Below are 15,373 nucleotides of genomic sequence, written 5' to 3' on the forward strand. Positions count from 1 at the left end.
GACGATGTTTGCTGGGTAGTCTTCATTATTGAAAATAGTCCAAGACATTATTTAAAATGTAGGATTACTTTACGTATTACATTTCCATTTGACTTATATGCAATCAATACACTTCCAGTCTAATTTCTGTATGCGGTCAGTTGCCTCACACTCTACAAGCTTCACGTTTCCTCTATTAACCAACCAATATTCATTCTCCTCAAATGTGCAACATCTGCTCATCAACAGCACAACCCCCTCTGTCTGTCTACTGTCTCATCCAGCGTTTCCATCTGGCTCCACCTGCCCCTCACTCAACCCCACCTCCGTCCCTGTATTTATAACGCCTGCCTGCCTGTCCCCCTGTGGACTGTTTTCTCTGAGTACTGCAGCAACACAGACCTGACTATAAATCACATTGCATTATCGCCGCGCCGTGCTCGCCTAGCGCTTTGCCCGCCTACCGTGCGCCTCCGATTGGCCAGCGCGGCTCCTCGGCCAGCCTCTCGGTGCGGAGCATCGGCGCAATCGTAAATCCCGCCTCCTTCCTTGGGACTGATGATTGGAAGACGGGGGCTATCCTTGAGCTGTCAATCATGCGCTTTCTTGTGCGCCTCGCATCCAGTGCTGCTGCTGCCTGTGAGTGCGGGTCGACGGGACGCGCTGCATACCAACAGAGACATACAGGAGCAGGATAATCAACGCTCTGAAGTGGCGACTTGCGACTTGCCAGGACGCACAGATCTCCATCCCGTATTCTACCAAAAATATATGTCAAGTCATTGGACAGCTGACATTTTACCTTCGGCTCCTATTTTTCCTCTTTTCAAGGCACTGAAAGCTAAACTAACATAGTGTCTGTCTGGGATATTTGTGTTTTTTTAAGGGGGAGCTTCAACATTTTGGTGCTTGAGTGAGGCTCCATTGAGAAGATAAACAACAGCCCTCTCCTCCGCCTCCTCGGACGGGGGGTCATCAAAGGGAAAAGTCAAGTGGATAAGACTGATGTTTTCGACCAGTCACATGTAGCGGAGGAGGACTATTTGCTGTTGACACTGGAGGACTATTGCTGTTGACACTGGCTGGACATTCCCTGTGTGCTTTTTGTATCGTAACTGTACCATACAGGAGGAATAGGACGGCGTTTCGTTGCAAGAAACAAGCAGAGAAATCAATCACAACTCCATCATGGGCTGCCCCGTGTTGCGGAACGCGTTTGCCTCGGTGCTGCTGGTGCTGCTGTCGAAAGGTAGGCTAAGTTCTTGGGGGCTACTTTGACATTCTGGTGGTGATGGCTGCTGCATGGCGCGGCTCGACGCGATGCATCTTCGCCTCTTTCATTTCTGAAACCGGTGGTGGAGGTGAATACTAATGACGAGAGGGGGGTCTACCTGCCTATGAATCACGCGTGTCTGCTCTGCTGTGCCATGGCGCGCCAGTTTTCCATTTGCTCAGTGTGATGCTATATGTGTGCGTCGTGCTGCGTGCGTGCTTGTGTGTACGTGCGTGCGTGCGTGCGTGTGAGCGCAGCACCAGGTTCATCTCCAAGCCAACCTTGCGTTCCAGTGTAAAGCTACGAGTGATGCATGTTAAGATGTTTACTTCTAGGTGGAGGGGGGGGGGGGGCAGACTCCCATCCCTGTTCTTCACTGAACATTCCTTTACGTGACATGAATGGTCCCACGCACACGACGCACCACTAGTGCACAGAGAGAGAGAGAGAGAGAGAGAGAGAGAGTGTGTGTTTTGTTCTCTGTCTTCAAGACCAAGGTCGATAGAGAGAGAGAGAGAGAGAGAGGATGGTTAAGGATGAGGGGAGTTGTTGGGGGGGGGGGGTGGGGGGTGCTTGTGTGTGTGTGTATGTGTTGGGGGGGGGGGGGGGGGCTTCCCAAACATGCACTGGCTGAGTAGTGGAGCCTTCCCTCTCTCTCTCTCTCTCTCTCTCTCTCTCTCTCTCTCACAGGCAGCAGCAGCAGCATCTCACGCATGACTGAAAAACACATTGACTTAAAACATACATGGCCTCCAAAATCCTTCCAACTCTAAAACCTCTTCCAGCTGTGAGATAAGTGCAGCAGGCAGCAGAAGGTTCAGATGAGCTTCATTATTAATAACACAAACAGAGAGAGAGAGAGAGAGAGAGAGAGAGAGAGAGAGAGAGAGAGAGAGAGAGAGAGAGAGAGAGAGAGAGAGAGAGAGAGAGAGAGAGAGAGAGAGAGAGAGAGAGTCTTCCACTGGGAATGCAGACCTGGGAATTTTGAAAATGCAGTTGAATATTTTTGATCTAATTATCCTCACCGTAGTATGTGATGTTGTTCATAATGCGTGTGCATACTCACCAAGCACTCTATTCCCCCTGCACATATGGACACATGCACACACACACACATGCACGTACACACACACGTACGCACACACGTACGCACGCACGCACACATGCACACACCTGGCTCAATTAGTCTCCTCTGGGCCACGTGGGAAATCAGTATCTAAATAAATGCCTCTGGCCCTTAATAACAATAATTGATGTGTCAGAGCAATAAGATGTGAGGTTAACAGCCTCACTATAACCCCCTGCTCCTCAGCTCCGTGTGGGCAGCAGAGCCCAGCTGGTCATGCTCGGCTTGCCTTCTCCACACCAGGCAGAGAGCAGACCGGCCGGCCCTGCAGGACCCACACTGCAACACAAACACTGCACACACAATACCCTCACAAGCCAACCCTGTAGCACCATCGTACTGCCTCGCAGCTCTCAGCTTTCAGCCTTCTGAATTTGCAACCTGTTGGTCGGCAATATGAAGCTTCGGCAAAATCGTGCAATCCAGTGTCGGTGACTGAGAAGAATGGTTTTGAATCGATGCAAGCTGGGCGTATTTGCAAGTGAGTGAAAAGCGATTCATCTTGGAGAGGGATCCTCCGCGCTCCTCAGGCTCCTGGCTGCTTTAGGTCCACCACACGTCCGTCTTAGGAGGAGGACTGCATGCATTATACAGGAAGAACATGACTGTTAAAAGGGCATGCTCCTCTGCTTGTTAAATCATGCAACAGTGAAGAACCCGTCCAGTCTAGATGGTTGCCCAATTCCCTCACCACCACTGTCTGGCAGACTATGTATGAGTTATTAGTGCTGGGGTACCGTGTAAGACTAACTCCTGAATGACTGTCCTACATCTGCTGTGTTTGGCAAAATTGAGAAAAATTGATTTACTCTTGACAGTGATTATCACTCATTTATCCATTTGGCATATAAACACCGTTAAGAGAGAGAGTGGCATTTTGTCTTTCTTACCTTCAATGACACTGAGAAGCAGATAGGAAACAAGCATTTCAGACCTACTGCTACAACGGCATAACCTGACACTGCCAGATGGTTGGTTTCACAGAACCATCTGGGAACTCGATATTGGAAACTGGTTTCAAAAAATTGTTGGCAGGTGATCGGATGAACCATCTGTCTAGAAGCGACTATCACAGGCTAACGTCAACCACTTCCTGTAGGACCGCCTCCTCCTTCCTCAGACGCTGATTGGTCTGCACCACTGGTGATCGTGACCTCGTTCTCACGATGTCCAGCTGCCTCGAAAAGTCTAACATTAGGTGAGTCAATATATGGTTTAACCCCCAAAAAATTGAAACAAAAGGTTTCTCAATGGATTCTAGTAGTATTGGGTCTCCTAAATAACATACTAAAAGTCTACCAAAATCTACCTCCCAGAAAGCCGCCGTTTCCAAGATGGCGGCCCAGATGGCGGCGAGGAGCTTAAAATGGCTATATCTCAAATTCAGAAAATGATGCAAAGGATTTTTCAACTGATTCTGTTACCCCTGGACATGCTTACGAACATACTAAAAATCCAGGAAAATACACCTAACAGAAAGGCTTAATTTTCAAGATGGCATCCAAAATGGTGTCCGACCAAGCTTAAAATGGCTATATATCTCAATAGAAAAAATATACAAATAATTTTGTCACTTGATTCTGGTACCCCTAGACATACTTAGGAACATACTAAAGAACTAGGAAAATGCACCTTCCAAAAAGGCTTCATTTTCAAGATAGTGTCCAAAAAGGCGATCGGGGAGCTTAGAATGGCTATATCTCAAATAGAAAAAAATGTTACAAATGATTGTTTTAACTTCTGGTACCTCTATACATTAAGAACAAGCAAACAATCTAGATAAATATATCTGCTAGAAATGTGTCATTTTCAAAATGGCTGCCAGTAGCTTACATTGGCATATATCTTAAAAATGGTTACTATTCAACCTAAAAAGCTGGTTTTGGTGTTGAACACAATAAATTGCACACTTATTGTGGTCTTTATTCATCATCTTCAAGATCCACTGGGTGAAACTTGTTGATTGTCACATTCCTGAAGTTGACATGGTCCACAGACAGTTGTACAAGGTAGTCCATGTTTCCTGCATGAGCAGCGGAGTGTCTTGCAGGCAGTGGTACAGTTACAATGAATGACCTTCAAGAGGCTGTCTGGAGCAACATTCATTGTTGACATGAGTGGGACAAATCTATTGTCCTGCAGGTTCCACCCCCAGTCTAGGGCATCCATACCATCATCTGTTCCCATCCAGACCATGACTTGGTAGTATGCTCTACGACAGTGAAATATGGTAGCCGACTCAGTTGGTGGTAGACGTTCAGGCGTTACAGTTGATGAAGCTGAGACAACCTTCTTGCTGAAAATGTTATATCGCATTGTCGCAAGCGAATCTGTGCACTTCCCACCAAAGAGGACAGCCATTGCTTGGCACCCAAGGTCATCGATCACATCTGTTGTCTGGTTTGGTACAGTGAATGCATTGGCACAAGCCCGAATGACAGGATCACCTTTTACAAGTTTCTGGAACGCAGTCTTTTTGCCAACTCCGAAGATCCGAGAAGTTGTGTCACAGCCAGTCACAGCGTGGATGAACATCAACTGAGAACACACTTCATATCCGAGTACTTCTTTCAAATGGTTTATGGCATACACTTTAAAACTGCCATCAGCTTTCGACTTGTCTGATCTGAAATAAAGGCCCTTACTATCTCTCTGTGCATAGTAAAGGAGTAAGACGAGGAGATCAGTATCTTCTCCAATCAGCGTAGTGGTGTGAAGAAGAGATGATCCCACTGCGGCCCTTACTATGTCTACATCAGCATCTCCAAGTGAATTGACCACAGTGCAATTCCGTTCTTTCAGTTCATCACTTATCATTTTGATCAGTCTCTGTTTATTCAGATCTCTTGACAGGAACTCCTCTTTCTTACCTGATAACTCTGTCTCAGCAGTGAAGTTGACAATGGGATGAATATTGTTTCCTCTTCTTTGATGTGTGTTGTCTTTAACTCATTGAGTGCCATGGACGAGTATGTTCGTCATTTTGTTTAGTAACGTAGAGTGCCAAGGACGAGTATGTTCGTCAATTGCGTTTTTTGACGGTGGGACGTGGATCAAAGCCTCAGGCATCTCATGTACAAATATGGGAGCTATTGAAGGTGTATAACCTATTTTACGGACTCATTAGGTGGCGACAGTGCTCTCCAGATTACAGAAAGGTCCGGAAAACAGGAGGAAAAAGCCATGGTCAAAGAGAAACCGATGCATGCTGCAGCCAGAGCCATATAGATTGCTCTGTCTGCAGCTGACGTTGTCTGCGAACCGCAGTCAATCCACGCACACAACTGAGCTCCTCTGCCTCTGTCTGTCTGTCTGCATATAGTTTCTCCACATGATTACCCGCCAGAAAGGCAGCACCCGACGTTGAAGGGCCAAACCTTTCCCTGCAGTCCGGTTTGCCATTTCCTTGTCGCGCTGGGAGCCGCCCGGCGCACAAAAACGAAGCGCTCCGAAAATAGACTGGGTGCGTGTAGGCTGTGTGTTAGTGTGGGGAGGAGTTTGCAGCTGAGGGGGGGGAGAGGGGGGTGGGGCACGCAGGCACCACACAACTACACCACGTCACTACATCAGAAAATATTAGCTAGAGTCAGTGAATGTGCTTGAAATGCTTCATTTCACAAAAGGCTGAATATCTCAGCTTATAATTTGAAACCTGTCTTTTTGCTCAAACAGCCTATCTTCTCCGGCTCATAACTAAAGAACGGAAAATGGTATCAATAAACTTTTTTTTGCAGATGATAGAAGAGAGTCTCATCGTTCTTTGTGCGTGTTCGGTGTTTATTTTCGGTGTGGGCCTCGAGAAATCACTGAAAACGCTCTGAAACTCTGGCACTGGGAGCGTTCGTTCTCCAAAAGTGGCTGGCACTCAATGAGTTAATGGATGGCCCTGATGAAAATGACACATTTCTAGCAGATATATTTATCTAGATTGTTTGCTTGTTCTTAATGTATAGAGGTACCAGAAGTTAAAACAATCCTTTGTAACATTTTTTTCTATTTGAGATATAGCCATTCTAAGCTCCCCGATCGCCTTTTTGGACACTATCTTGAAAATGAAGCCTTTCCGGAAGGTGTACTTTCCTAGTTTTTTACTATGTTCATAAGCATGACTAGAGGTACCAGAATCAAGTGAAAAATCATTCGTATAATTCATTTCTATTGCGATATATAGTCATTTTAAGCTTGGTCGGACACCATTTTGGATGCCATCTTGAAAATTAAGCCTGTCTGTTAGGTGTATTTTCCTGGATTTTTAGTATGTTCGTAAGCATGTCCAGGGGTAACAGAATCAGTTGAAAAATCCTTTGCATCATTTTCTGAATTTGAGATATAGCCATTTTAAGCTCCTCGCCGCCATTTGGGGCGCCATCTTGGAAACGGCGGCTTTCTGGGAGGTAGATTTTGGTAGACTTTTAGTATGTTATTTAGGAGACCCAATACTACCAGAATCCATTGAGAAACCTTTTGTTTCAATTTTTTTGGGGTTAAGTGCTTTTTTTTCATAGATTGATTCACCTACATGTCAGGTTCCAAAACAAACAAATGCATTTTTGTTCTGTAAAAACACCTTTTGCTGGCTTGGTGTGCGTGGTGAATGCACAGACTGTACCATGCCCTCACTATGCGTGGTGAATGCACAGACTGTACCATGCCCTCACTACTCCATGGATTTAATGCCCAACTCCTGGCATGCTGTCATCCCTTTCCTTTCCTCTACCTCATGTATTGTCCCTTCACACTTTACATTTGTGTGAAAGAACAACTTGAGGGTGGTGATGGCCTGGTTGGTACCCACTCTCCATATATATATATATATATCCATATATATTATATACAGTCAATATCTACACATTCTGACACACAAGCTTTCCGCACTTTACTCAAAAGCAGTTTCATATCCGCTGGAGACGTCGCGCTGTGACACTTTGCTGCCCACGTATTTTTCCCAATCAGGGCTAATTAAGGCTTGAGCATATAAGCACACACCCCCACACCAAATTAAACAATTTACCCTCCACACAAACCATGGCTGTTATGAGAGAAACCCGCGAGATTTGATTATGACGGTAATGCCATCATTGATTTGAGCAAAGAAGATAATTGGAGGAACAGTGCTTCTGTATGTGGTGCTACCAGAGACCGTGTAGAAAATATGGACTGAGTCACGGTGACAACCATCAAAAATAAAGATAAACTCTGGTAACGCTGTGCGTTCTCGGGCTGTGGCGATGTAGTAGCGGCTCGAATATCAGACAACTGCAGTGCTGTGACACACAGCAGTCAACACTACAGCCAAACAGGAACAAATAAACAAACGTGTGCTCACATTGGGTTGAAAGATTGTATAGTTTCTTCTTCTTTGTCAACATTTTGCACAACACGGCTCACAGTAAACTTTCTTGGTGACACAACACCGGTGGACGCGGAGCTCCTCATCTGGCCTGATGCTCTGGATTTTCATTTTCTGTAACTGCTCTCAGTCTGACGCAGCCATCAAGGTTATAGGCACGGAGTGTGCATGTTATTATTTGACACAAAATGTTGATTTATTCAGGTGGGCTCATCACGTTGGTTTGTAACGTAACGTTAGTGGACTTCTCCCTGCTCTCTGTTCAGACTAGGAGGCCAAATCTCATTTGTGAACTTTAGTGACCTATTAATGACTTTATCCAGATTGCTTTTATGAGTCTGGACGCTCCAAGTCTGATTTGTGTCACTTGTCCCAAACCACATATGGAGGTAGTTTCCAATCTGCTTTCGACTGATGTGACTTGAGTGCGGACGCGCAGATCCACCAAATCTGATTTGAACGTCACTCGCAACTCATGATCAAATGCTTCCGCGCATGAAAACCACGTCACCAAAGTACGTATTTACTGACGCCCACGTCGTTACCATAGCAACCCATGCAGATAGGCTGTTTAGGTCTGGACACACAGATCCGACTTGAGAATCAGATTTGTGGCAGTGCGGACACACTCCCAAATCAGATTTGGGAAACCAATCAGGATAATGATGATTAATGACTTTATCAGCAAATCGGATTTGCCCGTAATGTGAACATGGCCTCGTCAAGGAGAGCTGTGTATCTGTCACTGCTGCAAGTTCATCACAAAACAAACACTTGTAACATTGCTCATGCTGGGTTGAAATGAGGAAAGAACATAAGCTCTTAATGGTCTGCAGCTCACTGTCTGTCTGTGGCTGCTGCCTGCTGGCCGTTTGAAGGCAAGGTGCATTTGTTTTGTCGTACTGCGCATGCCGGTGGTGGTGTGGAGTAGGTTTTCCGTGTTAAAAACAGTGTTGGCCCAAAGGACCCCGCCCAGCCAGGAAACTAGAGACTGCCTGACGAAGCTACACTGTACACCTCACGATAGCTGGCTGTGCATGTGGAGGAGGAGAGGAGGAGCTAAAAAAACAAAGCATTCGACTGATGATTTGGACTTTGATTACCAGACAGATAGATAGATAGATAGATAGATAGATAGATAGATAGATAGATAGATAGACAGATAGATAGATAGATAGATAGATAGATAGATAGACAGACAGACAGACAGACAGACAGATAGATAGACAGACAGACAGACAGACAGACAGACAGACAGACAGACAGACAGACAGACAGACAGACAGACAGACAGACAGACAGACAGACAGACAGACAGACAGATAGATAGATAGACAGACAGACAGACAGATATATAGATAGATAGATAGATAGATAGATAGATATACCGTAAATTCCGGACTATAAGACGCACCGGTGTATAAGCCGCGGGACCAAAATTGACTATTTTTTTCTTCTATAAGCCGCACTGGACTATAAGCCGCGGGTGTTTTGATGTTTAATTACCATATGAAAGGGTTCGTGCACAGAGAGGAATGTCGGGAAAGAGATCGCTGTTTGGGGAAGCTCCCATTTATTAACATTTCAACAAAACAAAACAAAAGTCAGGTCACTAATCCCCAGACAAAATCACACAACAATAGGCTACCGTATATGTGCAGCAAACCTGTAACCAGAGAAGTCAAGTCACTAATCCTCGTCTTCCTCTTCTTCCTGCGTACTGAAACCACCAAAGTCCTCATCTTCAGTGTCGGAAACGAACAGGTTCAGGGTGGCTTCGTCAACCACTCTCCTCTCTCCTTCAGGTGCCATGGCACGAGTCCGATACCTCACGAGTCCGACACCTCACGAGTCCGAAAAAAGAGGCTAACTTCCCCCAGACCCTAACCCAAAACCTAACCTCTCCCACCCCCACGCCTAAACCTAACATCCCCCAGACCCTAACCCAAAACCTAACCTCTCCCACCCCCACGCCTAAACCTAACCTCCCCCAGACCCTAACCCAAAACCATGAGGTGTCGGACTCGTGAGGTATCGGACTCGTGAGGTATCGGACTAGGGGGCAGTCCCCGTGGCGTCATCCTCTTCATCCCGCAGCAGTCCAGCGTTTTGGAACCCGTTGGTAATTGTGGATGTTTTCACACTCCTATAATATTCCGTGATCTTCCTTTGTGTGAATTCGCCGAAGTTTGTGATTTTCTCCTGATAGTCGGGAGGGAGTTGTTCAGTAGTTCTCCCCCGGACGGACAGTCCCTTTTGCCCAGGTTACGCGCGGCTGCTCTGTTTGATCGGCGGCTGCTCTCTTTTAATGCGAGATTGACTGCTTTCAACTTGAAAGCTGCCTCGTGTGAATTTCTGCGTACCTTCCCCATGGTAAGTGAGAGTGTTGCTTCTACTGCTCGTCTTGTTGTGAATATTCCTTGATCTTCCTTTGTGTGAATTCGCCGAAGTTTGTGATTTTCTCCTGGTAGTCGGGGGAGGGAGTTGTTGCCCGAGTGGCCGTTTGCTTACCGTAATTACCATATGTAAGTGGTCACGCACAGAGGGGATTGTCGGGAAGAGATGGCTGTTTGAGGAAGCTCCCATTTACCGTATTACAACATTTCAACAAAACAACATAACACAACACCACCGTTGTTTATTTTTACAGTGCACACAGTGTCCGCGGTGTGGTGAAAAGAGGGCAAGAGAGGAAATTAAAACAGAAGTGGATTTATAGTTAGAAAGAGTGCTAAAAAAGAGAGATTTTTTTTTTTTTTTTTTTTTTTTCTGAAAAAATCCATAGATAAGACGCACCGTTATATAAGCCGCAGGGGCCAAAAAACGGGAAAAAAGCCGCGGCTTATAGTCCGGAATTTACGGTACTTTATTCATCCCCGAAGGGAAATTCTGGCGTTACAGCAGCAGTAGCATCAATGACATCAACAACTAATTAAACAATAAAAAGTTACACAAATTCCCGTAGGTAAGCTGCAGAGCAAAAACAGCAGTATCAACATATTGTTGCTAGAAAGAAGCAAGAAACAATACAATATGTAAATATGCAAACTACAATATATACAACTTTACTTCCACCGCCGTTACATAACCATGGCAACGATTGAAGCTTCTAGGGCTGTACTCGGATATTCGAATATTCGTTCATAATTCTGACATTCAAATAAAAAAAAGAATATTCAATTATTAATATTAATACCACTTTATTCAATTTTGGGGGGGGGGGGGGGGGTTAGTCATGATGACATCACAGCAGACATTCAGATATTAGTGGAAAACCTCAATAGAATAATCAAAATTGAAAAAATGATATTCGGTACAGCCCTAGAAGCTTCAAAGCTTTGCATTTTTGGGGGGTGAGCCCTAGTTTTTTCTTTCATCTATTTTACTCTAAACGGGTGAGTTATATAAAAAATTCACTAAAAGGTGAAATTAGCTACATTATATAGACCAAAACTGTTTTTTGAACCAGGCTGGTTTAATCCTGTTGTAAAGTCAGGCATTTTAACATGGGGTGAACAGGGAACGACTCTCTTTTGGAGCCAGCCTCATGTGGCCATATGAGGAACTAGAGCTTTTATCACTGACGCATAGGTTTCATCTGTCCAAACCCGAGCTGGGGGCTACATGAGATACAAAGTTTGAAGTTTATTTCTGATGAGTCAACAGCGTGCATCAAATTAATGTAGGGAAAAAGATGATGATTATTATCATCATTATTATGAATATATTATTATTATTATTATTATTATTATTATTATTATTATTAATAACAATACTTAATAATTAATAATATGTATTATTAATAATAATAATAATAATTATTGTTATGATTTGATTATTTTAATTATTTATACCTTAGATTTAGATGTATACTTCAGATATTCATAATAGTTGTTATTAAATCTCACTCTCATGCTGTGCTGCATATACTGTAACTCACTGATGCCATGTTTAAACCGTCCAACAGATGGCTTTTTCCACCAGCATGCACCGCTATCTGACAACTGTGATGAAGGCTGTGGTAAGAGGTAGTGTACGGGACACGGACACAGGTGAAAGCAGGCGGGGTCGCTTTGGTGCCCGCCATCCTCCTTGTATCCGCAACATATGGGGGGCCAAGTGGGGTCAATACGCCTAGCACATGTTAGCACGTAGCTCCCACTGCTCCACTGGATCACCAGCCTTGGCTTGGACATGGAGAGCGGAGGAGATGCTCCGGTGTGCCAGCATCAACAGATGCCTTGCGCTCCTAATCTGGAGGGGCTTGTGTTTCCTCTGCCTCCCTTTGAGATCCAGTCACAGTGTTTCCACGCTTGGCTTGCGTCCGCGTTGCCATTTTGGCAGGTTTGATTGATCCGTAAGTGTTGGAGTGAGAGGCCCCTGGATTTGGCCTCGAGAGCCTGGATGGTTGTTCACAGAGCCTCAGAGGGGTTTGTGGTGTGAATATGCCAGAGATGGGGATTTGGACTTGGGACTTGGACTTGAGTCGCACTTAAGTCTCACTCACAGTGACTTGAGACTTGACTTGAGACTCGTCCTCAAAGACTTGAGACTTGACTTGGACTTGAGTTTTGGGATTTGTGAACAATCTTTTTTTTATTTTTTTTATTTTTTTGGTGCATTAACATCTATAAATCTAATTATATACTCACACATCTATACTGATGTCATCCAATCAATGCTGATACTGTATGCTAATAAAGGAGTGAGGATAATACAGTACATGCTTTGAATCTCTTAGTTTTAGCTATGCAGTGTTCTAAGCAGGCCGGATGGCATGCAGCAGATGATAGAACACTCATCCATAAGAGACTTGAGACTTGACTTGGACTTGAGCTCAAAGACTTGAGACTTGACTTGGCCTTGAGCTCAAAGACTTGAGACTTGACTTGGACTTGAGCTCAAAGACTTGAGACTTGACTTGGACTTGAGCTCAAAGACTTGAGACTTGACTTGGACTTGAGCTCAAAGTCTTGAGACTTGACTTGGCCTTGTGACCAAAGACTTGAGACTTGACTTGGCCTTGTGACCAAAGACTTGAGACTTGACTTGGCCTTGTGACCAAAGACTTGAGACTTGACTTGGCCTTGTGACCAAAGACTTGAGACTTGACTTGGACTTGAGCTCAAAGACTTGACACTTGATTTGGACTTGTGACCAAAGACTTGAGACTTGACTTGGACTTGAGCTCAAAGACTTGACACTTGATTTGGACTTGTGACCAAAGACTTGAGACTTGACTTGGACTTGAGCTCAAAGACTTGACACTTGATTTGGACTTGTGACCAAAGACTTGAGACTTGACTTGGACTTGCAAAAAATGACTTGTGAGCATCTCTGGAATATGCAGGGTGCAGGTCTTTATTTGTGTTGCTGTGTGTGGTGGTGGTGGAGTATTCAACACACATATCATTAAACCTATCCATTGAACATACTGCAGTATAGCTGAGAGTCAAAACAAACAACTTTGGGAGATCAAACTGTGTTTTGACCCAGGACTGGCAGAGACAGGCGCTGTGATGGAAAATGAAAAGGCGAGGTGGATTCTGTGCGAAAACCTAATTTCTCATGCTGGCTGGGTGGAAGCTTGAGAATCGCTCTACACCTACTCTGTTGTCGGGTGGAGCTAACTCAGCAAGTGTTGCTATGGAGAAGGAACCATGGAGTGAGAGGAAACTCAGACATTCCAAATTGCAAGACCATGGTGGATCAGTCAAGGTTAAAATAACAGAAACTTTGAAAAAAATGTAAAAGGAAATTGTTGAAAAGAGTCCAATTGGCACTACCCATTGTTGAATGAAATGTCAAGGTGCCTGTGGATGTTGCATTTAACCACTGAAAGTACTTTAATTGAGTCGTGAAACAGCTATTCATCATGAACGTTGAGATTGTACTCTTAGATTTTCGTCTCTTTCTGAGCTGTCTCGTGGATGCAAAGCAGAAGAATTGTAGCACCTAGCAAACACTGACAGTGTTTTTACTGGATTTCAGGATGATTTAGGTTTCAGATCCATATTAAGAACTGTAAAATACTCTGTACCAAATGATGTAGAATTATATTAGGGTTGCAGGTTCGTGCCCCATGTTGCCTCCGACTTGGTCGGGCGTCCATACTGGCATATTGGCCGTGTCTGCGGGTGGAAAGCCAGTTAAGGGTACTGTCTGTGTCCTGGCCGCTGCACTAGCATCTCCTCTGGCTGGTCAGGGCACCTGTTTGTGGGGGAGGGGAACTGGGGGGGAATAGCGGGGTGAAGCAGCAACGATCGGGACAGCTCGGCTGTCGGGTGAATTGGCGAAGTACAATTCATCGTCGTAACATTCTCTCTACACGGGTTTCCAAACATTTCCAATTACTGCCACGACAGAGATGAATAAGCCCTGAGCCGGTGACCCCGTGACCTGCCGGGGCGATACAGACCTCTGCATTGCGGCGTTTAGCAGCTATCGGGGGGCCGGCGCTCCGGCGGCGAGGTCACGGGTTCAAGTCCCTCGCGGGTGTTTAGCCGCGCGGCGGTTACGGGAGACGAGGCGGGTGTGGCGCCACCTCACTTCCCTTGAGAGTTCTCCTGTCGGTTTTGATAAACACTTCGCCGGCCCTCGTATTGGGTTTGGGGGGCTGGCAATTACACATAGTGTCAGTGCCATAAATAATGATTACAGCACGCCTTGTTGGCAATGATAATTACACTTCTAATATATGGAGTTCAGTGTAAGGGAAAGGAACTGGGAGCGTTTTCAGCGCGGGGCAGGTAGTTATACTATGTTTAATTACTGGAGTAATTCCCTTCCAACGCAAACCTCCCTCGTCCTTCGCCCGCGCCCCGTCCCCCTGCTAGAGCTAGAGCCCTGTGTCGCTGCGTGGCTGAATATGTACATGAACAGTATGCGGCTCTCACCATAATTGAAATGAAAAGGAGCTAAGAGCGAGCAATGTTTTATTGAACGCCCGGCAGAGAAGGAGCGTTCAAGAGGCAGCTGAGTGGCTGCAGAATCCGAAACAAGTGGTGGCTCCTCATATGCACTCGCATAATCCCATGCACACACACACACACACACACACTCACAACGAGATAAATATACACGTTTCATATATACTTTGGAAATCCTCTGGCATTCTGGGATACCTCCTTTTCTCGGGGCCAACGCGAAGATGAATTTCAACAATTCCCCCGCTGCATGTGCCAGCAGTAAATCAATGGCGAGCCAATGGAAGCGCCTGGTGCAGCCCGGGCCCCTCGGGGAGGAAGACGACGGGACGTCTTCATATATACATCAGCGGCGATATTAATAACTCGCATTGATCTCTCCTCAATGCCGTTCATATAGGGGGGGAAAACCCAATGTAAGCCTTGGGCACAAGACTAGCATCCTTTTTGGTTTTGGAGGCTTCAGGCCAGGCTGTGCATTGAGAGAGAGAGAGAGAGAGAGAGAGAGAGAGAGAGAGAGAGAGAGAGAGAGAGAGAGAGAGAGAGAGAGAGAGAGAGAGAGAGAGAGAGAGAGAGAGAGAGAGAGAGAGAGAGAGAGAGAGAGAGAGAGAGAGAGAGAGAATGTTTTGTTGTTTGATGATTGCAGATGTTACACACTTGATGGGGATGAATATTGTTAGGCAGAGGGAGCATTGTGTGATTTTCATGCCCCTCTTTTT

General features: G+C 45.4%; 1 protein-coding gene across 1 annotated transcript in view; it reads left to right on the plus strand.

Annotated features, from left to right (window-relative positions):
* Nucleotides 1-1,167: 1,167 nt before the first annotated feature.
* iglon5 (IgLON family member 5) overlaps nt 1,168-15,373 on the plus strand; it is a gene marked incomplete at both ends in the record, with an annotated part of 194,389 nt that continues 180,183 nt past the window's right edge. The window contains one exon of the mRNA XM_083661303.1: nt 1,168-1,228. Coding sequence (XP_083517429.1) covers nt 1,168-1,228 — 61 coding nt within the window. The remainder of the gene's footprint in view (nt 1,229-15,373) is intronic.

The sequence above is a fragment of the Poromitra crassiceps genome (genome assembly GCF_964638095.1).
Source record: "Poromitra crassiceps genome assembly, chromosome: 26".
Lineage (NCBI taxonomy): Eukaryota > Metazoa > Chordata > Actinopteri > Beryciformes > Melamphaidae > Poromitra > Poromitra crassiceps.